The sequence below is a fragment of the Oryx dammah genome, unplaced genomic scaffold, assembly GCF_014754425.2.
Source record: "Oryx dammah isolate SB20612 unplaced genomic scaffold, SCBI_Odam_1.1 HiC_scaffold_29, whole genome shotgun sequence".
Classification (NCBI taxonomy): Eukaryota; Metazoa; Chordata; class Mammalia; order Artiodactyla; family Bovidae; genus Oryx; species Oryx dammah.
Genome location: NW_024070213.1, coordinates 32,266,559 through 32,293,635, shown reverse-complemented (window position 1 = coordinate 32,293,635; position 27,077 = coordinate 32,266,559). Strand labels below are relative to the sequence as shown.

The window sequence follows — 27,077 nt, the reverse complement described above, 5'->3', positions numbered from 1 at the left end:
ATGTGTACCACCTTCTTGTTTATCAGTTCATCTGTTGGTAGGTATTTGGATTGTTTTTACATTTTGGCTATTGTGAATAATATGGACATGGCTGTTCAAATATCTGTTCTAATCCCTGCTTTCAAACGTTTTGGGTATATCCTCAAAAGTAGGATTGCTGGATAATATGGTAATACTGTGCTTAATTTTTTAAGAAATTGACATAATGTTTTCTAGAAACAATGCAGAAGGATTCCAATTTTTTCCGTATCCTCACCAACATTTGTTGTTTTTCTAGATAGCTATCCTCATGGGTGTGAGGTGGTATCACATTGTGATTTTGGTTTGTGCTTCCCTAATGGGTAGTAATGTTGAGCATCATATCATGTACCTTATTAGCCATTTCTGTATCTTTAGATCCTTTTAATAGTACTCGTGGTAATTGATTCCTGAATAATGTTTGCTTTTTCATTTTTCTCACTTTAAGTGGCTCTTTAATTGATATTTGTTGACTGAAAGAGGGACACATGAATGAATGAATGAGTAAAAGAAGTACTTTTACCATTACTAACCAGAGTATTTATATCTCAGTACCCACTAGATTTGCTACCTGAGTCAGGTTTCTTAACTTTGCTAGGCTACATTTTCATAATCTGTAAGTGGGGCTGCTAATACCTGCCCCTTTGGATCAGTATGTAGATGAAGTACTGTGCAAAATACTTCTGAAACAGTGATATAGCAACATGAAATGAAATTAATAAGTATCTGTTTAAGTTCTATAATACTTAAATGCTGAGTGTTTCTTTGCTGTTCACATCTTAGGAATACCCTCTTAAAAGAACATAAATCTTTTTAAAGCACAATTTCATAAGAACTAGATCAGTATCTTTCAAGAGATGCTTGTTGACTAAATTAAAGAATGATGAATGAATGCATGTGCACACACACATACACACAAACACACATATTTTTAAGCTGCATTTGACCTGTGTGGCTTTTTTCATTACTAACAGTGAATCCAAAATATTGTGTTGCCTCAAACTCTATTGGATTGTTATTTTAAAAAACCATTAAATCTCTGGTAAAGTATTGAGTTAAAGGGAAAGAGTTAAAATTGGGTTTTGTTTGTTTTTATGGCTTAAAATGATAAGCTCTGGGTGATTTTTATTTAAATTTTACGTCATATTTTTCCAACTCTACTGCATTGGTAACACAGTATCTCATCTCTATTAATAAAATAATAGTAATAATATTTACTAATTAAATTAATAAGGCTATAGTACAGCATTTATAGAGGGTATTGTGGTTTCTTTCATTAAAGTTTGTGGGAAGTGTGATATACTAGAAAAGTAAGTCAATTTGATGTTGATAGACTTTAATGGGTAAATCCTCCCAATTATGTAAGAGGAAACACTACTGAAAAATGTGTTTCCTATACTAAAGTATTTTCACTTTAAATCAGATTGACTTTATCTTCATTTTTTTTTTCAGTCATCCTTTTAATTTTCAAACTGACTGAGATCTGAGGTTGGTGTTCACATACTGATTTCAACCAAACGTCGAGGTGTAAGATCAGAAGAGGAATAAAAGATGGTAGAGATAAAAAAGAGAAATGTTAGATTTTTTTAAAAAAGCTAATTTGTCACTTCACTCATTGAGTATGAACCGAATAGACTTCTAACCCTTAAAATACTTTTTTCCCCCTCTCTTTATTGCCTGGAATCTTAAGAGCTTTATCATTTGCAGTCATAAAATGAAAATATACACCAAACCCTCAAAGGGCAAGTATGAAATTAAATTATATTTGGGCAGCTGTAACCTTTTAAAACGATCAGATTCCAGTTAATGTATTTCTTCCTGTTCCAAGTGCTGCCATGGTGTTTGATGGTGGGAAGCAGTCCAAAGGGCATTGGGAGATAATAAATTCACTGTAAATTTCACCCCAAGGCATGTCTCGATACACCAAGGCCTCCATTTAGCAAGACTGACCTAAAACTCTTGTCACATCCAAAGGTCACTGAGGTTGGGGTTGGTGTGTCCCATCTATCTTTCCTTGATGTAAAGAATGACAGATGAAACAGGACTGTGCTCATAAACAGTCATCTGAATATGAAAAAGACGCTCACTTTGGAGTAGGTGGGGAAAGTAAAGAGAGAACCATCTTTCACAGTGGGACTGGCAAATACTGTGCTTTTTGCAAAGTCAGCGAAGGGCTGACATCATCTCGTCGCTTTTGTTTCAGAGCAGCCATTAGTTTGAAGGGAACATTACTGGATTTGGTTGATTTAGAATCAGGTGTTTATCTCTCTTGCTTTTATTTATATTTGTTTCCCAAAGCCTAGGGTGATTTTTAGTAAATATTTTTTAGATGAATGTAATATTTCCAACCTACTTTTACTTTAAAATAATACTCCTTCCCTGATTTAAAGCTGTTCTCTTCAATTAAATTATTTTACAACATGAACCAATGCATGTGAACAAATTAAGAGAAAAATTATTTTTAAAAAATGAAGCTTAATATGGTACTAAAATACAGTGTTGGGTTTTTTTTCCCTCTATTGTCCACTTAATCATATCCTTTTGTATTGTGGTAAAATATGTAGAACAATAAAATTTATCATTTTAGTTTTTTTTAAGTATGCAATTCAGTGATATTAAATTTCTTCCCAATTTGTGTAATCATGACCATTATTTCTTTCCAAAAATTTTTAAGTATCCCAAATGGAAACTGTAACTCCTGATTTATCATTTCCTCCCTCCCCTCAGCCCCTGGTAACTTCTTTTCCACCTTCTGTCTCTATGTATTTGCCTACTCTATGTACCTCATATAACTGAATCTTACAATATGGGTCCTTTAATGTCTGGTTGTTTTCACTTAGCACACTGTTTTCAAGGTTCATCAATGTTGTAACTTGTATCTGTTAAATTATTACTTTTAAGAATGACTTCATTTCTTTCAAAAACAGTATTTTTCAATATTAGAAATCAGGAATATATAAATTATCAATTGTAATAATCATAAGTAATATATAGTATAATATGGAGAAATAAGAGACAACTTCTGGACCGATATAACAGAAGATTGAAGACTTATAATTCTTCTTAGGGAAAAACATTATTTTTTTTTCATAAAGACTAGGATCTCTGTTTATTGATATGTTCTAAGGGTCTGAAACAGTGTTTGGTGCATAATAGGTGCCCTATAAATAAATATTGAAAGAATCAATCAATGTAAGGCAGGAAAGTAGAAGTTATACTTGATTATTCCTCTGAACTACTTCAATGACATATGAGAAACATGTCCTGCACAATTGAAAAGGAGGCCATTTGTGATCAGAGGAGATAATGAAAGTCAAAATGCACTCTAAATGCAAGGTTTATTTTTGTTATTTTAATTGATTTAAGAGTAATATGTGTTTTGGGTACTGCAAATATTAATAGCTAATTTTAAATATATAGTTTTTATATTTTTAAATGGTCTAGGAAAATCAAGGTTAGTGACTAAGAATTAAAGCAAAATACAAAGCTTTAAAAATAAGATTAAATTTTTAGTATAAATTATACAGGATTTCCCTGGTGGCTCAGTAGTAAAGAACCCACCTGCCAATTCAGGAGACATGGGTTTGATCCCAGGTTGAGAAGATCCCCTGGAGAAGGAAATGGCAACCCACTCGAGTATTCTTCCCTGGGAAATCCCATGGCCAGAGGAGCCTGGCAGACTATAGTCCTTGGGGTCCTAAGAGTTAGACATTACTTAGTGATTAAGCAACAATAACAACATAAATTATACAGGAAAGAGCAAGTATTTAAATAAGGATGAGACTCAGAATGTTGAAAATTTTATATCCAAATTTATTCTATAATTTATTTTGAATCAATTTTAAATCACGTAAAAAAGTAATTAGATAAATGTCATTTTAGTTAAAAGTGGGGTATGGGTGAATCAGAATCTTCCAGTCAGTTCTTCATATTGTACACAGACTAACCTCCTGGAAATGCAAATCTAGTTACGTCATTCCTCTTCCTAAACTGTTCCAAATTCCCACCTACCTTTCCAGACACCTCTCCCCTGACACTGGAGTTTCTCTAACCTTCCGTTTACTTGTCTTTTTCTCTCCTACCCCAAGGTTCTTCAGCCAGTACTTTTTTCTGCTCCATGTATGTAGTCACACCATAGCACCCTTCTGATCTCCAAGGAATCATGTTGAGAGGGAAGACTTTCTTGGTCTGTCTGATCATATTATAGCTGTTTCTGAAATGTTCTCCTCTTTCCCTGTCTCTTAAATTCATTCTCCCCTATGAATTGAGTAGAAAACCAAACTGAAGCAGTGTTAAGATTCACTGGCCAAGTGGAAGGAAGAGGATGAAAATGCTAGGGAAAATGTTCCCTGGGACTTCTCACTCCCTTCCCACCCTACCTCTGTACCAATGTAGTTACCAGCAGAAGAGCCCGGTCTCTGTCAGAAGTACTATTAGAATTGCCCTCCCCGGGCTTGTTCATAACTTTACTCCAAAGCCTCAGAGCCAACTACTGTGTTTAAATGACCAGAAAAGAGCTTCATAAGGCACAGAGGTTAAGCATTATAGGCGCTAATAACAAATTTGGATTTTAAACTCAGCTTACCTCTGTGACTTTGGACAAACAACTTTTAATTTCTGTGAACTTCAGTGTCCTCCTCTACAAAACAGTAATGTATTTCCTAAGGCTGTTGAGAAAGTTCAGAGAGACATGGCCTGGGCCTGGCACACTGTAAACTTCCTATAAACTCGAGCTATTATGATTATTTTTGCTGCTGCTATTATCATTCTGTATGTAGATTTCTTTTGAAATTTAAGCTAATTCATCTTAATGTAGGTACTCAACCAACACTAATAACAATATGCAATATTTTCTTAATATTAAAGGTTTATAATGAAGTAAATGAGGGAAAATATAAGGGGAAATCTATAGGAAGAGTTTTTTAAAATTTAGCCCATGATACGTGTTGTCTGTTAGTACTAGCAGTGATTTACACATATACATGCACTCCAGTAAGACTTGGTGGGCTTCCCAGGCAGCATTAGTGGTAAAGAACCTGCCTGCAACATAAAAAGAAATGGATTTGATCCCTGCATCAGCAGGATCCCCTCAAGGAGGGCATGGCAACCCAGGCCAGTATTCTTATCCAGAGAATCCCTTGGACAGAAGAGCCTGGCCGGCTACAGTCCATGGGATTGCAGAGTCAGACCACGACTAAAGCGACTTTGCATACACAGACACGGAGGACAAAAAACATCTTTAGTGGTTGTGTGCTTTCTTCAGGGATGGTAGAGTTCCATCACTAGAGATTAAAGAAGTTTCTTACTCTTAAAGACTTTAACTCCTGGTCTTGAAAACTGTCTTTGACTCAGAACTTAGGAAAAATCCTCGTTACCTGTGGCTAACAGGGAGGGATATAAGTTTATCACCTGAAGTCTCATGTAGTAACATTGCTACACATATGGGAAGTTTATATGATACACAGTAGAAGAGAGAATTTTAAGGAATACTGACATCATTACTTATTTAACTTGGACAATTGAGGAGCTTTCATTTCCCTGTTGAACATACAGAATTGTTATGGTGATCTCTGAAATAGCATGAAGACTTCTAGCAAAGTGGATGTTACATCATAGTCGCTGAGAAAATCATAGATCTTGCACTTCCTTTCCCAAACGTGCAAACTGTTTCCAAGCGTCCAGCAAGTATACATTCTGGAAGTGACTCTGTTTAATATAAAAGATTATATGTACGTACATATATATGTGTATATATATATATATAGTCTAATTTGATATGAACTAGCACTCATTTTCTTTTTGTATTGAGTCAAAATACTCTTTTTAATGTTTTGATTGCTATTATACACCCCCTTCAATCTATGGGGATAACAACAAACAGTAATTTCACAGTGATGAGCTTAGTCAAAGATAAGTGTCTGCTTTAAAAAAATCTTTCTTATAATACTCAGCTTTTCTGTATTTAATGGTGAATTCTTGGAAACAAAAGATTTTTACCCCTGAGAAACATTTTTTATTGTTACTTTGAAAGGAATTTCAACAGTGTTTTATTCCCATAAAGTAAACTAATTAAACATATGAGTATAGTCACTGATATAGAAAAGATTTGAAGAGCTATCCAGCCAGTGTCGTCCTTACCTTGCCAAATGGAGATGTATTTACTGGTTGGTGACCTCAGGAATAGATGCAGAGTGTTCATCTTCCCACAATAATGAATGGCAAGTCTGGAGCAGCATAAAAAGGGTCAAGCGAATAGGTTATACATCATATGGGGAGGCAGATGTTGGAACATATTGTAATGGATTACTGTGCAGTACATGAAGATGGCTTGTGGAGTAGGAAAAAAACAAGAAAGGAGTGAGAGAGAAAGAGATAAACTATCAGTTGGTATTTTCTTTCCTGACTCTTGCATACATATTTGGTTCTTTAAGGAACTTCTTCAATTATAAAAGTCAAAATGTTTTTCAAGCTATTCAAGACTTATTGGTGTGTAATAAAAGGAAGAAAGCCTTTTAAAATCTGTTTCATTTGAAGTGTTTCTTATTTATATGCTTCAGTATCTGCAGTGAAACAGCATGAGAGCATCCTACCTGTGAAAAAGGTGTTAAGATTTAAGGAAGTTCAAATGTGTTCTTTAATTTTTAGCAGGATGCCATCCTCACACCCTCTCAATGCTATATCCCTCTTTGATAGCTCCATATTCTTTCCAGGTATCACACTGAGTGAAAACAAATTTGGGATAAAATAACAAAGCTCATCTATGTATTAATATTTGGTGATAACAGCATTACATAGATAATATCGCTTTTGTACATGTATTCACTATAGTTTTTTTAATAGAAAAATCACACTACAGCCAGACATAATATTTTACTTTTCTATTCTAATTTTTCAAAGTCATATCACCCAGGAGTAGTGTATTTCAGGAGATGTGGGTCATGATAGCAGTAGTTTCTGTCTTGGAGCCCTTGCCAGCCAGCCCCATTATTTCCTCAGACGTGTTTTCCTAGTGGCTTACTTGTTTTCTGTGAAGGCAAAATATTCCTTTCCTGAGGTGGATAACAGTTATTTTCCCCTAGTGGCTTGTCTTCTTCCTGTAATCCTGAACTCACCTTCGCATGTCCCCTGACCACCCAGCCTTTTGAAGACTATATCCACTCAAGTTATTTCCTTGCTTAACATGCTAATGAAACTCTGATATTTCAACAGCTTCAAATCATTTATTTTTTTTTAAATTATGAACCATTGATATGCTATTAGTGGAGGATGAGTTGGTTGGATGGCATCACCAACTCAGTAGACATGAGTTTGAGTAAGCTCTGGGAGTTGGTGATGAACAGGGAAGCCTGGCATGCTGCAGTCCATGGGGTCACAAAGAGTCGGACATGACTGAGTGACGGAACTGAACTGAATTGATCCTTCATTTCTGCAAATCTGTACTAAGTCTGAATTTACTTTTTTCTTTCCATTTGATACATTTCTTTTTTTTCTTCTAGTTTTGTGAGGAACTGTGTCCAAATCCTGGATCTTCCACATTCTGTAAACTTATTTAAACTTGCTTCTAGAAGTGACTGTGATGGACACAGACTATCACTCCCATTGCCCCCTTGAGAATAACTCCTGAACTGGAACACTAGACTGGAGGTGAAGTGAAAATTCCGCCCAAATCCCTCCAGGTGCCTTTCTTTCAGTCCGTTTCTCCCAGGGCCTGTGGTGGATCTGGTGAAGTAATAGCAGTAATGCCTCACTCCACAGCCCCCACCGCACTTACATGGGTTAACTGCCGAGAAAGTTGTGAGCAGGCAACTCTAAACATCTCCTCGCTACCCCAAGCCTTTCACCCTCACACAGACTTGACAGAGAGTCTCAGTCTTTAGAGCTGGCTGTCAACTCTAATTATATAGTCATCATTTTCTTCCAGCAGTCACCTTGTCCATGCCAAGTCACTTCAGTTGAGTCTGACTCTTTGCAACCCCATGGGCTGAAGCTGGCCAGGCTCCTCTATTCGTGGGATTCTCCAGGCAAGAATACCAGAGTAGGTTGCCAGGAAGATCTCCAGGGATCTTCCAGACCCAGGGATTGAACCCAAGTCTCTTGCATTGCAGGCAGTTTCTTTACCACTACCACCACCTCAGAAGTCTTCAGTTCAGTTCAGTTCAGTTCAGTTCAGTTGCTCAGTCGTGTCTGACTCTTTGTGACCCCATGAATCACAGCACGCCAGGCCTCCCTGTCCATCACCAACTCCAGGAGTTCACTCAGACTCAAGTCCATCAAGTCCGTGATGCCATTCAGCCATCTCATCCTCTGTCGTCCCCTTCTCCTCCTGCCCCCAATCCCTCCCAGCATCAAAGTCTTTTCCAGTGAGTCAACTCTTCGCATGAGGTGGCCAAAGTACTGGAATTTCAACTTTAGCATCATTCCTTCCAAAGAAATCCCAGGGCTGATCTCCTTCAGAATGGACTGGTTGGATCTCCTTGCAGTCCAAGGGACTCTCAAGAGTCTTCTCCAATATCACAGTTCAAAAGCATCAATTCTTCGGTGCTCAGCCTTCTTCACAGTCCAACTCTCACATCCATACATGACCACAGGAAAAACCATAGCCTTGACTAGACGGACCTTAGTCAGCAAAGTAATGTCTCTGCTTTTGAATATGCTATCTAGGTTGGTCATAACTTTTCTTCCAAGGAGTAAGCATCTTTTAATTTCATGGCTGCAAGCACCATCTGCAGTGATTTGGGACCCCCCCAAAATAAAGTCTGCCACTGTTTCCACTGTTTCCCCATCTATTTCCCATGAAGTGATGGGACCGGATGCCATGATCTTCATTTTCTGAGAAGTCTTAGTGGTTAATAAAAGTTATCAACTTTCAGAACTCACTTTGGCATGCTAGTATTCCTTGATGGATACAAAGAGTGCATGGTCTTTTAAAATGTTTATTGCACTTCTCTACTACAGTTTTTGAAAATTTAAAAATTATTATTGTGTAAGTATATAAATAGAAAAATCAGATGAGAGGAAAATATGTTTAATTGTATTACTTTTTGTTGTCATCATATTGTTTATCATTATGGACCTTTTGATAATAGCTATACACTGCTATTAAACTGGACATTCTCAGTCTGATAGGTTTTATTCTTTGAAGTTAAATTCAAATTTCAAGAACCCTTACAACTGAATGATAAAAAAAAACCCAACTTTTTAAAAGAGCAAATGATCTGAATAAACATTTTACAAAGAAGCCATAGAAATGACTAATAATGGGCCTTCCTAGGTGGTCCAGCAGCTAAGATTCTGAGCTTCCAGTGCAGGGGATTCCGATTCAATCCATGGTAGGGAAACTAAGATCCCTCATGGCATGAGGGGCTGCCAAAAAAAAAAACCCTAAAAGTAAATTTTAAAGAAAGAAGATTTTTTAAAAATCGCTAATAAGTACATGAAAAAGGTGTTCAATATCATCAGTCTCTAGGGAAATGCAAATTAAAACCACAATAAGGTACCACTTCACTTCTACTAGAATACTTGTGATCAAAAAAGATAGACAGTACCAAAAAATTGATGATAACACAGTGCTAGTTAGAATACAGAGAGGTTCAGCCACTTTAGAAAGTTTGGCAGTTTCTTGACAAAGTAAACATTAACTTACCATCTCTATATCCTTGTGCTCAGTTGTGTCTGATGCTTTGCAACACCATGGACCATAGCCTGCCAGGCTTCTCTGTCCATGGGCTTTCCCAAGTAAGAATACTGGAGTGGGTTGCCATTTCCTACCCCAGAGGATCTTCCCAACCCAGGAATTGAACCCTCATCTCTTGCTTCTCCTGCAAAGATAGATTCTTTACCACTAGGGCTACCTGGGAAGCCCTTTAGATTCATAGAGGGACTATTCTTGATAACCTAAGATTGTAAACAAACAAAATGTCCATCAACTGGATAAGCAGATAAGCAAATATGGTATGCCAATGCAAATGAGTGCCATTCAGCAGTATAATGGAGCAGAATACTTATACATGCTATAACACAAAGGAACCTCAAAAACATGCTACGTGGAAGAAGACAGATCTTTTTTCTTCTGTATCCTAGAGTTCTGCCCCACAACTTTACATGTTATGTTCACTTACCTGGAATATCTCTCCATTCTAACTTTCTGTTGAAACTTCCTTAAAAACTTCTATTCAGTAGGACTGTAGCTGGGTGCCATCTTATAGTGCTTTAAACGACAATCACAGCCAAGAAATCTGTCCCATCTAGAACAAAGCCATTTATCTTCTCTTGAGTGGAGTTGGGAGCTAGAACAGGGGGAGTGCAAGCTGTGGGCCCAGTCTTGAAACACCAAGGAGAGCAGGAATCTAAATTCACATCTGCCCTCCAGATCATACTAGTTCATGGAGGGGAAAATATGTATAACATAGAATTTGCCATCTTAGCCATTTTTAAATGTGTGTTTCATTGGCATGAAGTACATTCACATTGTTATGCAGCCAAACTGACCGTCCATCTCCAGAATTTTCTCATCTTCCCAAATAGAAATTCTGTAGCTATTAAGCAGTTATATCCCTTTTCACTTCCCCAGTCCACCCTCAGCATCTGGGAACCACTGGTCTTTATGTCTCTGAAATTGACTACTCTAGGTACCTCATATAAGAGGAATCATACAGTATTTGGCCTTTTATCATTGGCTTAGTTCCCTTTGCATAGTGTCTTGAAGGTTTATTCATTTATAGCATTTGTCAGAATTCCCATACTTTTGAAGGCTGAATGACATTCCATTCTATGCAGATTACACACTTTGCTTATCCAATCCTCCCTTGATGGGCACTTGGATCTCTTCCACCTGTTGGCTAATTGTGACCAATGCTGCTGTGAGCGTGGGTATAAAAATATCTGTTTCAGGTCCCACTTTCAGTTGAAATATATATCCAGAAGAGACTTGGTTTTGGATCATATGGTAATTGTTTCGTTCTGAAGAATTGCCATAGTGTTCTCCAAAAGCAGCTACACCATTTCACATTCCCAACATAAAGGCTCAAGGATTCCAATTTCTCCACGTCCTCACCACTACTTGTTATTTCTTTTTTTTTTTAATGATAACTGTCCTCATAGGTTGTGAAGCGGTATCTCATTCTGGTATTCATTTGTACCCAGCTATTTTGAAGGTATGTTTGTCCAGATGAGAGAATGAACCATATTTTATTAAATACTTCATTAGCTTGATTTGTAAATTGTAAATTTTTATATATGTGGCATGGATTTTCTGTTTGCACTTTTGCCCTGGAATCTAGGTCTATCATGTTTTTCATGCAATGTGCTTGAAAAACATAAAAAAAAAAAAGAGCCTATGGTATTAAAGCAAGAAGTCCATGTTTAAACTCAAGTTGCTTTGATAATTTTCTGTGAAGAAACATTATGAAAAATAATGTACAAAGCAAATTTATTCACATCGAAACATGCTGATATGTTTTGAAAGATTTTCTTCAGTACATTAGTTTCTCTTTAAACTCCACATTTAAGTTACATTAAGAAGCTGAAATTAAGCCATAAAGATAACACTTATGGAGCCTTGAAATTGCTTTCTGAATATTTTCCTCACAAATGTTAACTCTATGTCCCTTCCCTTAAAAAAACAAACATGATTGTCAGACATATCATATCTAAATGTGAATCTCTCAGGTTAGATTTAAGCTTTAGGAATATCAATTTTTAAAATCATAATAAACCACAACACACACATTTTAAAATTTCTAATCAAAATAGTTAACACATTATAGACATATTAACTTTTATTGCCAGATTTAAGTCACTGCACTTAAAAAAATAATTGTGCCATTTCTCTACATGTTTGAGCTTCAAAATTCTCTTAATAAGGCAATTTTTAGCTCTGTGATGTTCTTTTTGAAGATTTAGGGCTGTATGTGTTTGTTTATGTGCAAGTTTAGAAGTTACTACTTCTAATTTCTGAGTGAGAGCTTTCTCAGTCACCAAGTATGATAAACAACTTCAACTTTCAGCCTTGTTCCTGTTTAAATTCTTGTGATAGATTAAAACAACATCATTGGTCTCATTTAATTAAATATTGAAAATATATAAAAATCATTTATAGATATAGTATGCCACTTTTATGTATCATTGTTTGATATGAAATTTCAGTTGGAGAAAAAGATTCTACTTCTAAAATAATATTAAACAATTAATTTAGCAAAAACAATACTAAGTGGTTGCGCAGTGTATTAGCACTGTTCACTCAAATCATGGAATCAGTTTTTTTTCCCTTTTCATTTTCACAGCTGTTACTTAAACTGTCATTCAAATTACCACTCGTAAATTTTGATAACCTCTGTAACTCTTGTCTTCTCTTTATTCTATTTTAAACCATCAAACTGATTGCTCACAAGCTTTCAGTGGCTTTCTCTTGCCTACATATTAAGTTTAAACTATTTTGCTTATATTTCAGGATTTTCTGTAAGTTGAATTTAGCCTAAACCCAGAACTATTTTCTTCTTCCCAAGGTTTGCACTCAGTTAGGTCATTGTCCTGCTACCACCCCTGTGCTCACATTTGCCATCCACATCATGCTGTCTATTCCCTTGTGACAGTCTACTCATTCCTGCTCCTGGACCTTGCTTTAAGTGGTACACAGTCCCACCTCTCTTTTTATGCTCAGCTTAGCTACACCTCTATAATGAAAACATATCAGAATGCCCTGAGTCATTTCCTTTTTTTTGGCATGCCTTTAACAGTGGCACACAGTTGCAGTATACTTACAGTCCCAATATTTTATGTTGACCAGTGTTGACCTAGGGAAGAAACCATGTTTATACATTTTCTGTATCCTCCACTGTACCTAACACAGTCCAGAGTATGTAGTAGGAGGTTAGCATGTAAATGTTGCCTAGTTTCTTACTTGGTATAATGGCGTGCATGCTTAGTCGCTCAGTTGTGTCCAATTCTTTGCGACCCCAGGAAATGCAGCCCGCCAAACTCCTCTGTCCATGGAATTTTCCAGGCAAGCATACGGGAGCAGAGCTGCCATTTCCTTGTCCAGGGGATCTTACTGACCCAGAGATCAAACCTGCATCTCCTGCCTTGGCAGGTGGATTCCATACCACTGAGCCACTGGGAAGCCCATTTGGTATAATTAATCCATGAATAATTATGACTTGTTACTTATTGATCAAGCATTTTTCACCATGTGTTTTTCTGAGTGTATTGTACACATTTTGTGATGTATTTCTCACAGTAACCATGTCAGGTTAGTTTTATTTATCCCTGAATTTGCAGATTAAGAAATTGTGGTTCAGAGTGGTCACTCAAGATCACTAGTTGAGAGTTGGGATTAGAATTGTGGTTTGCTGTGGTGGCTCAGACGCTAAAGAATCTACCTGCAATGCAGGAGACCTGGATTCCATCCCTGAATCCGGAAGATCCCTTGGAGAAGGAAATGGCAACCCACTCCAGTATTCTTGACTGGAGAGTCCCATGGACAGAGGAGCCTGGTGGGCTGCAGTCTGTGAGGTTGCAGAGTCAGACACAACGAAGCGACTAACACTTGCCTTCCTTTTAACGCTCCCTCCAAAAGTAAGTGGCCCTTGAAGCGGCTTAAAATGCTCAAGATACAAAGGTGTAATTTTAAGGAACAATTTGAGGCAAAAGTGAGAGTTCCTTTTATGTATTGGTAGATATAGATAAACATACTTATGAACACATGAACACTAAGACCCTAAGTAACCAGTGAATAGATTCCAACCTAATTGTACATCATTGTCTCCATTAAAAAAGAAAATCATTGTCTGAAGTAGGTGTAGGGATAGGGAAGGGAAAGGGAATAAGAATACAATAGTTTAAGTCATATAAAAAATAGAAACGCTAACGGTCTGTGGGATCAGGGAGTTTTAGAGATCAAACCAAGTCCTTAACATATTTGTTTCCAGATAAGGGTCAAGTTATTCTTCAAGGTAAAAAAGTGTTTTCCTGTCAGTCTGGTTAACCTCATGACCTGAGTGTTCTCTTTAAGCTTCAGCTTTTTATGCTTAGAACCTCTCAACTTCCTTCTGATGTTAAGAACAACTTAACTGTTTTTCATAAAAGTACACTTATTATAATAATCCTTATATTTAACTCCAGGTTTTGTCTGCTATCCTTTAAAGAGAAACGTGAGCCAGTTTTGTTTTTAAACATGTTCATTTATATATAATTATGTGCACGTGTGCTCAGTCGCTTCAGTCTTGTCCAATTCTTCGGCGACTCCATGGACTGTAGCCTGCCAGGCTCCTCTGTTCATGGAATTCTCCAGGCAAGAATACTGGAGTGAGTTGCCATTTCCTTCTCCAGGGGATCTTCCCCACCCAGGGGTTGAACCCTCGTCTCTTGCGGCTCCTTCACTGACCACTGAACCACCAGGGAAGCCCATATATATAATCTTATATCTATATAAAATTACTATTTTATGTAATACATACTAAAATTACTGTTTTATATATTACATACTATTACATATATTAATAGTATGTAAATGAGACCTGTGGTTAAGGGGATGCTTGCTGCTTCAGGTGGCTTTCACGTCCCTGTAGATTCCATGCACCTCCCCTCTCAACAAGATCAGCCAGTGATTCTGAGATTATATACCTCCTTCACCTCAGGTGGTGCTAGTGGTAAAGAATCTGCCTGCCAGTGTAGAGACATGAGTTCAGTCCCTAGGTTGGGACGATCCCCTAGAGTAGGAAATAACAACCCACTACAATATTTTTCCTGAAACATCCCATGGACACAGAAGCCAGGCAGTCCACGGGGACATAGTCCCTGCGGTCGCAGAGTCAGACACAACTGAGCACACACACACACCACAGTGGTACAGATACCTATCATTATGCTCCAGTCTGCTTGAATAAATGATATAAAATACTAATCATCTCTTGACTTTCTTGTTTTATTATCGGTCAACACACCCATCTTAATGGATAAACAAATGGATGTACGTTTTTGCAAAGCTGAATTAAAATTAGTCTCAGCAGCATTTATTTTTTAAGTTGCCTACCCTTGATATATAACCAGGTATGAAAACCACTGTCAGTCTCTTTAAATCTACTGAAAAGTTATTTTAACTTGTGAATGGTCAAATTAGGTCCCAGCAGTATTAAAACTTCAGGTTTATTTATTTGTGCAAGCCCAATGTATATCAGATCCTGTAAGAATGAAGCCTCTTTATATTTCTGTAATATATCATAAATTCAAGGAGCACATATATTTGACACAAATTAAAATTTGTTGGAAATGGATATTTCCTATTTCCAAACCTTGTCAAACTAAGAAAATTAGATGTTTGTGGTGGAAAGTTAATCACAATTGAGTAAATGTGGTTCTGTATATCTGCCCCTTGCGTAGCGAAAACCAACTATTAGAAAGGAGAGAATTAAGCATTGCTCCTTAATGTTAACTATACTGAATGTTAACCATAACTTAATGTTAACCTTACTGAGGAGTAAGCTTATGATTTATCATCATTAATTATTTTATCTCTATATTTTGTAAAACGGCGTGTTTCCAGTATACTATTCTGATAAAAATATGTGTTTAATTGGGCTCGTGTATTTTAAAAATTTATCTTCTTTTCTACTCAGGAATTTTAAAGACAGTTTAATTCAGATAAACCTTAATTAATAAGTAAAACCAAAATATTGCATTTATTTGAATGAGGTAAGAACATACAAGATTTTTTTTTTAAATTCCAAGCATATACCATCTCCAAACTCAATTCAATCAAGTGTTTCAGTCATACTTATACTTGTATTTTTAATAATAGTTCTAATACTTCCTGGAAGTTTTGAATCTTTCTGTAGTGATTGATGTTTAAACATTTAATCACCATTCATAAGTGATTAATCATCTATTTAATTAAATAATACAAATAGTCATTATTCTTCAAATACTCTGCAATAATTTTGTAATGATCAAATTTAAATTTTGAATAACTAATTTGTTCACAATTTTCTTTTTAGCTACAGAGGTTAAAATATCCCATGTCATTTTTGTAATTACTAAACAATCTTATATTTGTATACTAAACCAGTAATATGTTTTGTTAGCTTCTAGAAGTAATTGCCACTGTAATTTTAAAGATAAGGATACCATTTACAGTACAATGTGAAATTTGCAATATGTATTATGGTTAGCCAACCAGTATTTTAAAATACAGATATTTTAAATTTCAGTACACTGGGAAATTTTTAATTTGCAAAATGATATCCTGGGATATTGGTTATTTTCTTAATAGCTTCAAAACCAGTACAGGATGATGACAGAAGAAATTACTTTCTGAATTGCAGAACTTAATACATAGGTTTTTAATGTAAGTGTGGGAAATGAGTCATTTCTGATACTTTGAAAATGGTACACTCCCCGTCATCATCAATTCAGTTCAGTCGCTCAGTCATGTCCGACTCTTTGTGACCCCATGGACTAAAGCACACCAGGCTTCCCTGTCCATCACCAACTCCCAGAGTTTACTCAAACTCATGTTCATCGAGTCGGTGATGCCATCCAGCCATCTCATCCTCTGTCATCCCCTTCTCCTCCTGCCCTCAATCTTTCCCAGCATCAGGGTCTTTTCAAATGAGTCAGTCATCATACTTGACATCATACCCTTTTACTTCTGAGGTAATATATTAAAAAGTGCAAGTTGCTCAGTCCTGTCTGACTCTGCTGCCCCATGGACTATATAGAGTCCATGGGATTCTCCAGGCCAGAATACTGGAGTGGGTAGCCTTTCCCTTTTCCAGGGGATCTTCCTAACCCAGGGATCAAACCCAGGTCTCCCACATTGCAGGCCGATTCTTTACCAGCTGAGCCACAAGGGAAGCCCAAGAATATTGGAATGGGTAGCCTATCCCTCCTCCAGCGGATCTTCCCGACACAGGAATTGAAGCAGGGCCTCCTTCATTGCAGACGGATTCTTTACCAACTGAGCTATCAGGGAAGTCCAATCTATTAAAGCCTTATAAATTAAATCTTATTCTTTTTTCTGATGGGGATAAGAAATAACATAATTCCAATTCATGCAAAATAATGTGGGGGAGGAACAGTCATTATTGATAGTATTAATATACTTCTCTGTAATTTCTTTTGTCAGGAATGTATTTTTCATTAGTTTGCATAAAAAATAAGTCATGATTTTTAAAATAATTTTAATGTCCTGTTTTTGTTTAGACCAAAGTCGCTAAAAACTGAAAAAAGGATAAATATGTTTTCATGTAAATAAATGCTAGTTCTCAGTTTTCATTATTTCATTTATAGAGAGACCCCTCTTATCAGAGTCTCTGGTTTATCCTGAACAGTTTCAGTCTTTCACATTTCTTTCAGAGAAAAACCAAGATAATCCAGAGAACTATTTGAGAGTACTCTTCCTTGAGAGGTTTATCTTTAGCATCAATCTTTTTATTACAGAAGTTCTAGCTTGCATAGTAAAAGCTATCCAAGAACTCTTAAGACAAATAAGAAAGGAGAAATTGTGTTGTATTTTATACATATATAGACATACATATGTGTAAGTGTGTGTATACTTATTTATTGTAAGCTTCCCTCTTGGCTCAGACAGTAAAGAATCTGCCTGCAGTGCAGGAAACAGGAGACCAGTGCAGGAGATCTGGGTCAAGAGGATCCACTGGAGGAAGAAATAGCAACCCACTGCAGTATTCTTGCCTGGAGAATTCTATGGACAGAGGAGCCTGCTGGGCTACAGTCCATGGGGTCACAAAGAGTCAGACATGACTGAGTGACTAACACACATACTTATTTATTAATACTTATATGTGTATATATAGATAGTTGCTTCTTCAATCAGATTTTTTTAACTTTCCCAAACTGCTACATGGAGATGAAAGAGTGTTAATCTAAACATTTGATGTGACTCCTGAATCGAAAGCAACCTACTTGTTTTAAGATACTACATGACATGGCTATAGTTCTCAAGTAAAAATTTCCCTTATTATTAAATGTACTTGTCAAAGAAGTTTTGCTGGTTATTTAATAAGAAAAATTTAGTGATGGCTTAGTCAAAGAGTATGCATTTTAGATAGTATTCCTTAAAACCTTAATCCTCAAGATTATCTCAAGTTTGCTTATGTTTATATATCAGGAAGTAAAGTGGCATTGTGGCAAGCATCCAGTTAATTTTAATCAATGGAGGTAGACTGACTAAATAATGTTCTTCAAATAGTCTCCTTCCATTCCCTTCCAGTGGCTTTTTTGTATTTCTGCACAAATAATAATCAGAAAAAAGTTGTGACAGTTGTCCATTTCAGCAAGTCGAAGAAGGGAAACATACAGAGTTTAAACCAATATGGATAGTAAGAACTTTATTTAGTATATGAACCTACATTCTTTTGTAACACACTACGTAAACTTTAAAAGAGAGGGGGGAAAAGTTATTAACCAAATAACATGAGATACAGTACTAACACTGATGTTGGTATAGAGTAAATATGGATAACTGTTACTTGCTTTGAATCCCCGGTTATACTGAAACTAAAATTCCTTGTGGGTGGTGTATGTTGTTTTCCCCCTGAGAAGTAAGTCATGAAAGTTGAAGTGACAGTGTCTATCTTTAAATATTCCAAGGCACTAAAGAAAAATACCCATAGGAAAAATACCGCATCTTATTATAGGATTATAGGTACTTTCTGAGAGGTGCATTTATTTCATTGCTGATAGTCCTTTTATTTTTTCTCTCTCTCTCTCTCCTGTAGCAGTTATATGCTGCCCAGCTAGCTGCAATGCAGGTATCTCCAGGAGGAAAGCTCCCAGGCGTATCCCAAGGCAACCTTGGTGCTGCTGTATCTCCTACCAGCATTCACACAGACAAGAGCACAAACAGCCCACCACCCAAAAGCAAGGTACCCCTTTGAAGAAGCTACCTGTTTTGGCGTTTAGAGTTTGCTTTTTAGAGTTGACGATACGTATTGAATACCTATTATGTACCAGTAACTGGCCTAAATACTAGATCTTCAAGGAAACGATGGTTAGTAGAATCAGTAAGGATTGTGTCCCTATAAATTTACTCACATAACATTTAGTCACTCATTTATTCGTGGACATGCATGATAGCTGTAGTAGAAAATGTGAGTGATACAAATATTGGAAAGGTAGTTGTGCTGTCACCAAGACTGTTATAGTCTTATAAAATAGATACCCATACTCTGTTATATAAGGTCTTAGAAGGAATTGCAGGGAAAGAATGTTAAGTTATTAGGACAAAAGTATTATTAATACCTTCAGTGAGGGACCTGCAAAGATTGTTCCAAAGGAGAACTGAAATAGACCTTAAATATGAGTATGACTGGAGCATAGAGAAAATGTTTTATTTAAATATCAGTAACTGGTTATGTGATATAGTATAGGTACAATTTCAGACATATTATCCAGCCAATTAGAAAGATAATGCTAGTGTTAAAAGTTAGAATATTTAGAAATAGTTTTGTTTTTAGGACAAAGAATGCATTTCCTGAGAGAACCTCGGAAAGGATCCGGGGTTTCAAATAATTTGTTTCTTGGCTGAAAATAAAGAAGCAGAAAAACTAATTTAAATTTCTTCATGATTTTTAAGCTCTTACCTAGATGATTCTATATGAGTATATTAAACTTCCTATGTAAAAAAGTAAAAAGAGTATCTATGAAGTAATTTTCTCAGACATTGCTCAGGGAAATAATCACACATTAACAGTTAGAAAACATACAGTAGAAAACTTGACACAGTGAATTTACCCCCCAAATAATGCTATTTGTCTTTTGCTGAATTACCTAAAAAATTGCTTCTGCTCTTTATTTCAAGAATTCATCTTGAAATGTCTGAAGAATAATAGGGTTAGAGTAGTCACAACAATAGAAAAAATACACAGAGAAAAAAATCTAGAAATTTTTGAAAGAGAAAAAGAATCCTAGAGTTTTTTAATCCTCCTCTAGTGCCCTGGCACATGCTTTTCATAGTCAGTGTATTCATCCCGAATAGAAATTGGGAAAGAGAACGGTTGGGTTGGGAAAGTGTCCTCCAGCCTCCATCTTCCCACACCCCCCAAGTCTGTTTTTTCATACTAATAGATAAATACATTTGGAATAATAACTCACCCTAGACATGGACCTTAGATATGATTCACTAGCAACATGTACAGAGATATAGAGGAAAATTATGTACTTGCTACTGTGATGTTAGGAAACATGATAAGCCACTTTTAAGAACTCTTTCAGCTGTGTAATGGACCTTCCATGTTCTGTGCTTGAGGTGTTCTTGAGGCATGGTGCGCTTTTCTATATAATCACAGCAGAACATGTTTTTAAAACTTGGTAAAAATGGTGACATCTATTAAATATAATTTAATTTTAAAGCAGTGATATTTTGGTGTCTCCATGGAACAGTAGTTTCAAAGTATTCCATGTACAGGCTCAATTCAGTTAGTAAATTCAGTCACTCAGTCATGTCCAACTCTTTGCAACCCCACGGACTGTAGCTCACCAGGTATCCTTGTCCATCACCAACTCCTAGAGCTTACTCAAACTCATGGCCATTGAGTTGGTGATGCTATCCAACCATCTCATCCTCTGTCTTCCCTTTCTCCTCCTGCATTCAATCTTTCCCAGCCATGGGGCTTTTCAAATGAGTTGATATTTTGCATCATGTGGCCAAAGTATTGGAGTTTCAGCTTCAACATCAGTCCTTCCAATGAATACCCAGGACTGATCTCCTTTAGGATGGACTGGTTGGATCTCCTTGCAGTCCAAGGGAATCTCAAGAGTCTTCTCCAACACCACAGTTCAAAAACATCAATTCTTCAGCACTCAGCTTTCTTTATAGTCCAACTCTCACATCCATACATGACTACTGGAAAAACCATAGTTTGACTACATAGAACTTTGTTGACAAAGTAATGTCTCTGCTTTTTAATATGCTGTCTAAATTGGTCATAATTTTTCTTCCAAGGAGCAAGCATCTTTTAATTTCATGGCTGCAGTAGCCACCTGCAGTGATTTTTGGAGCCCTAAAAAAATAACATCTGTCACTGTTTCCACTGCTTCCCCATTTATTTGCCATGAAGTGATGGGACCAGATGCCATGATCTTAGTTTTCTGAATGTTGAGCTTTAAGCCAACTCTTTCACTCTCCTCGTTCACTTTCCTCAAGAATCTCTTTAGTTCTTCCTCACTTTCTGTCATGAGGGTGGTGACATCTGCATATCTGAGGTTATTGATATTTCTCCTTGCAGTCTTGATTCCAGCTTGTGCTTCATCCAGCCCAGTATTTCTCATGATGTACTCTGCATATAGGTTAAATAAGCAGGGTGACAGTATACAGCCTTGATGTACTCCTTTCCTTATTTGGTACCAGTCTGTTGTTCTATGTCCAGTTCTAACTATTGCTTTTGACATGCATACAGTTTTTTTAGGAGATAGGTCAGGTAGTCTGGCATTCCCATCTCTTGAAGAATTTTCCACAGTTTGTTGTGATCCCCACAGTCAAAGGCTTTGTTATAGCCAATAAAACACAAATAGATGTTTTTCTGGAACTCTCTTGCTTTTTCAATGATCCAGTGGATGTTAGCAATTTGATCTCTAGATCCTCTGCCTTTTCTAAATCCAGCTTGATCATTTGGAAGTTTACAGTTCACATACTGTTTAAGCCTTGCTTGGAGAATTTTGAACATTGCTTTGCTAGTGTGAGATGAGTGCAGTTGTGCGATAGTTTGAACATTCTTTGGCATTGCCTTTCTTTGGGATTAGAGTGAAAATGACCTTTTCCTGTGGCCACTGCTAAGTTTTCCAAATTTGCTGGCAGATTGAGTGCAGCACTTTCACAGTGTCATCTTTTAGGATTTGAAATAGCTCAACTGGAATTCTATCACCTCCACTAGCTTTGTTTGTAGTGATGCTTTCTAAGGCCCACCTGACTTCGCATTCCAGGATGTCTGGCTGTAGGTGAGTGATCACACCATCATGATCATCTGGGTCATGACCATCTTATAGTTCCGTGTATTCTTGCCACCTCTTCTTAATATATTCTGCTTTTATTAGGTCCATACCATTTCTGTCCTTTATCGAGCCCATCTTTGCATGACATGTTCCCTTGGTATCTCTAATTTTCTTGAAGAGATCTCTAGTCTTTCCCATTCTATTGTTTTCCTCTATTTCTTTGCACTGATCACTGAGGAAGGCTTTCTTATCTCTCCTTGCTATTCTTTGGAACTCTGCATTCAAATAGGTATATCTTTCCTTTTCTCCTTTGCCTTTTGCCTCTCTTCTTTTCACAGCGATTTGTAAGGCCTCCTCAGACAACTATTTTGCCTTTTTACATTTCTTTTTCTTGGGTATGGTCTTGATTCCTGCCTCCTGTTCAGTGTAACGAACCTCTGTCCATAGTTCTTCAGGCACTCTGTCTATCAGATCTAACCCCTTGAATCTATTTGTCACTTCCACTGTAAAGGATTTGATTTAGGTCATACCAGAATGGTCTAGTGGTTTTCCCCGCTTTCTAAATTTAAGTCTGAATTTGGCAATAAGGAGTTCATTATCTGAGCCACAGTCAGCTCCCAGTCTTGTTTTTGCTGACTGTATAGAGCTTCTCCATCTTTGGCTTCAAAGAATATAATCAACAGAAAATTGGATTAAAGATTTACTGAGCACCAAAGCATTGGTTGGGCTTCCCTTGTGGCTCAGAGGTTAAAGCGTCTGCCTGTAATGCAGGAGACCTGCGTTCGATCCCCAGGTCGGGAAGGTCCCCTGGAGAAGGAAATGGCAAACCAGTCCAGTATTCTTGCCTGGAGATTCCGATGGACAGAGGAGCCTGGTGGGCTACAATTCATGGGGTCACGAAGAGTCGGAAAGCAACTTAACTTTCTTTAACTTTCAACTTTAAAAGAATTGATGCTTTTGAACTATGGTGTTGGAGAAGACTCTTGAGAGTCCCTTGAACCACAAGGAGATCCAACCAGTCCATCCTAAAGGAGATCAGTCCTTGGGTGTTCATTGGAAGGACTGATGTTGAAGCTGAAACTCCAGTACTTTGGCCACTTGCTTTGAAAAGCTGACTCATTTGAAAAGACCCTGATGCTGGGAAAGATTGACAGCAAGAGGAGAAGGGGACGACAGAGGAGGAGTTGGTTGGATGACATCACTGACTCAATCGACGTGAGTTTGGGTAGGCTTCAGGAGTTGGTGATGGACAGGGAGGCCTGGAGTGCTGTGGTTCACGGGGTCTCAAAGAGTCAGACATGGCTCTGCAACTAAACTGAACTGAATTGAACTGAGCATGGCCCAGCCCATCACAACAAAACCCATCTTTCTCCTCAGTGAGTCATTCCCATCCGGAAGCTTCCATAAGCTTCTTATCCTTCTCCATCAGAAGGCAAACAGAATGAAAACCACAAACACAGAAAAGTAACCAACCTGATCACATGGACCACAGCCTTGTCTAACTCAGTGAAACTATGAGTCATGCCACATAGGACTACCCAAGACAGATGGGTCATGGTGGAGAGTTCTGACAAAACATGGTCTACTGGAGAAGGGAATGGCAAACCACTTCAGTATTCTTGACTTGAGAACCCTATGTACAGTATGAAAAGGCAAAATGATAGGATACTGAAAGATGAACTCCCCATGTCAGTAGGTACCCAATATGCTATTGGAGATCAGTGGAGAAATAACTCCAGAAAGAATGAAGAGATGGAGCCAAAGCAAAAACAATACCCAGTTGGGGATGTGACTAGTGTTGGAAGTAAAGTCCAATGCTGTAAAGAGCAATATTGTATAGGAACCTGGAATGTTACGTCCATGAATCAAGGCAAATTGGAAGTGGTCAAGACAGGAGATGGCAAGACTGAACATCGACATTTTAGGAATCAGCGAACTAAAATGGACTGGAAAGGGTGAATTTACCTCAGATGACCATTATATCTACTACTGTGGGCAAGAATCCCTTAGAAGAAATGGAGTAGCTATCACAGTCAACAAAGGACTCTAAAATGCTGTACTTGGATGCAATGTCAAAAACAACGGAACGATCTCTGTTTGTTTCCAAAACAAACCATTTAATATCACAGTAATCCAAGTCTGTGCCCCAGCCAGTAATGCTGAAAAAGCTGAAGTTGAACAGTTCTATGAAAACTTACAAGACCTTCTAGAACTAACACACACAAAAAGATGTCCTTTTCATTATAGGGACTGGAATGCAAAAGTAGGAAGTCAAGAAACACCTGGAGTAACAGGCACATTTGGCCTTGGAGTACAAAATGAAGCAGGGCAAAGGCTAACAGAGTTTTGCCAAGAGAATGCACTGGTCATAGTACGCACCCTCTTCCAACAACACAAGAGAAGACTACACATGGACACGCTAACACTGAGAAAAATATGTGAATGTAGCAGCATAGTCATTGTCACACACAAATAACTCTCTAAAGTATTATTCCAGATTTCTCCTCCATGATTTATTAATGTGATTTCACATCATGTTTCATAATGATGCTTTACATTAGGGCATTTCATTTTATGACTTTAGAGTACATAGTTCACTTGTAAAGAACTGATGGGTTTTTCTTGGCCACTAGATAACTTTTTATCACTGATACTGAGTGTTGTTTGCTCATTCGTGTCCAACTCTTTGCTACCCTATGGACTGTAGCCTACCAAATATCTACTCCTCAAATCCCTAAATAGAATAGTCGTGAAGTCTTTGATGTCAGTCATCCTCGTTCGTTTATGCATCTATTTATTTACTCATTATTTATTCATGCATTCAAAGATTTATTGAGCACTTGCTGTGACACTTCCTTAGGTAAACCATGGCAAATATAAAAGTGACGTAAAGCTTGCCAAGATAAAGACACTGTTTTCTGAGGTATATGGTTTCGGATATTCATAGAACTCCACAGATTGGATGTGAAGATTGATTTTTCCAGTAATGTTAGAATTCCACCATATTGTATGGTTTCAAGTACCTCCCTTTATTTAGTGCTACCGGAAAAGTGGATTGTGTTTCTATAGCTATGATTATATACTGTTTAAAAAATATGTTTATACTTTATCCTAAATTTCACTTCTGGGAAATTAGCCTTCATGAATTTTCTATCATATAAAGTTTAAGAAAGCAGTTGAAATTGTATTTCTTACCACTTGCAATTATTTTAAAGTACATAAGAATTTTAACCCAGGACAAAGTACCTCTTTTTAAATAACAACCACAATATAATAAAAATATGTCTGTTCTTTGCTCAGTTTCCTCTAGTATACTGTTTACATCCATTCTTATTGTCAGAATATATGTCTTAAATGTGCTTGTGTAGAGTTTAGTGGGTTAAAAATTGCCAGAGCAATAAATATTGCTATTGTCATTTTAATGAAGAACACGACTAAAAAAATACAAGCAACAATAAATAAAGAGGTTGCATTTCAATACATGAATTCCGTTTCTTAGAGACTGGAATTGACATTTATACATAGCATAATAAACATTTTGCCTTCACAGAGCCATTTCACTTTAATATAACAGTTATCATTTATTACTATATATAAATATATTTTGAAACAATCAATCCTGAGTGTCCGGAGGGCATTTTCTGTTTGTTTTATTGGTGGATTTTCACATGTATCTTATTGTAAGATTGAATTATTTTACTAAATAGCTTTGTGTTATCTGCCTTCTTACCTGGCATAAAGCAAACGTAAAGCTTTTATTGTTTGGAACAACAGAATCATAAGCCACATCCAGGTGATGATGTAAGGAAAAGGGTCTTATTGGCAGCTGTCAAAAATCAACCATGTGCTATGAGTTTGCTTGCCTGCCCTTCTTCCTAGGTGTGCCTTTGACTCACAACTCCAGAGAAGGACACAAACAAAACTTATTTGCAATTTGCAAAAAAAATGGAAGGGGGGAATCAAAAGGAAGGGGCTCCAAAAGACTGTAAAATTGTGCAGCATGAGTCCTCTGATGCATGCTGTTTTCAATCTGCTGTGTGCCAGTTGGAGGCTTGGGGAGTGTGTGCGCGCGCGAGAAAGGATAATGCTGAGAAATGATAGAGTGGCTGTGACCTCCAAGCTCAGCCTGGAAATCCAAGACATTGATTTCACTTAGCATTCCTGCTGAGAAATCTGGCGGAGTTCAGTTGTAATAAAAGAACAAGATTCTGTTCTAATGGTAATGGCGTATGACAGACATATCACTTTGTCTGTCCTCAGCACCCGAGAGAGGAGAATTGGAGAGAGGTCACCTGACCTTCCTGGGGTGTTGTACGAGCACTGTGCTAAGCTTTGAACTGCCGCCTAGGAACGTAATTATTTATAATATTAAATGATAAAGAAGCCTTTAGAGGACTCACAGTGACCCTTTAGAAACTGCGAACAGGAAGTGTATCCCATAAATGTGAACGCACACAAAAAAAATCCACTCTCTTCAAATACTGCATTGGAAACCTTGGATAGCATTGCTGGTTGAGTTATATATCTTTAAACTTACTATTTGGAACTATTTTCATTCATGCCTGACATACTGTCATTGCTTCACGTTTCCTTATTATTCTATGCCTTGATGTTATTATTCACAAAGACGAGATTCTTTTTTTCATAATGTATTTTGCCAAGTATTGAAGAGTTAAGGTCTTCGGCAGGTTTTTAAAATTTCTCAGATGTTACGTAACATCTTTCTTAATACATTTGTCTCTTTAGCAGTCATTTAATTTTTTTCTTTCTGGATCCTATTCCAAGACTAATTTTTTGTATTTACTTCTTCAGAGATATCTTCTTAGCTCATGTGTATCCTCCCAGCTGAGTTTATAGCTAAATATTGGTTTAAAAAAATAACTTTGAAAGTATGAACTTGTATATATGAGAGATCCATTTAAAGAAAATTTTAGAAATAATTCTGTTTCTCATATTCAGAAAAATTATTTAGTCATAGTATTGTTTAGCACTGTTGGTCCTTGAATCTCATAGGCAGCATTGCTGCTCTAAATCTGCTTATATTTCTCAACAAATATTTAAATTGATTTGTTTATAGTTTTGCATTCTGCCACAGAATAGGTAAAATTTATTCA

At 37.0% G+C, this 27,077-nt stretch overlaps 1 protein-coding gene across 4 annotated transcripts in view; it reads left to right on the top strand.

The window, feature by feature from the left end:
• Window positions 1–27,077, top strand: part of SOX5 (SRY-box transcription factor 5) — a 1,158,063-nt gene that overhangs the window by 1,046,509 nt on the left and 84,477 nt on the right. For all 4 annotated transcript variants that reach the window (XM_040235353.1, XM_040235352.1, XM_040235351.1 and 1 more), the window contains one exon: window positions 18,753–18,899. In XM_040235353.1, the coding sequence (XP_040091287.1) occupies window positions 18,753–18,899 (147 nt within the window). The remainder of the gene's footprint in view (window positions 1–18,752; window positions 18,900–27,077) is intronic.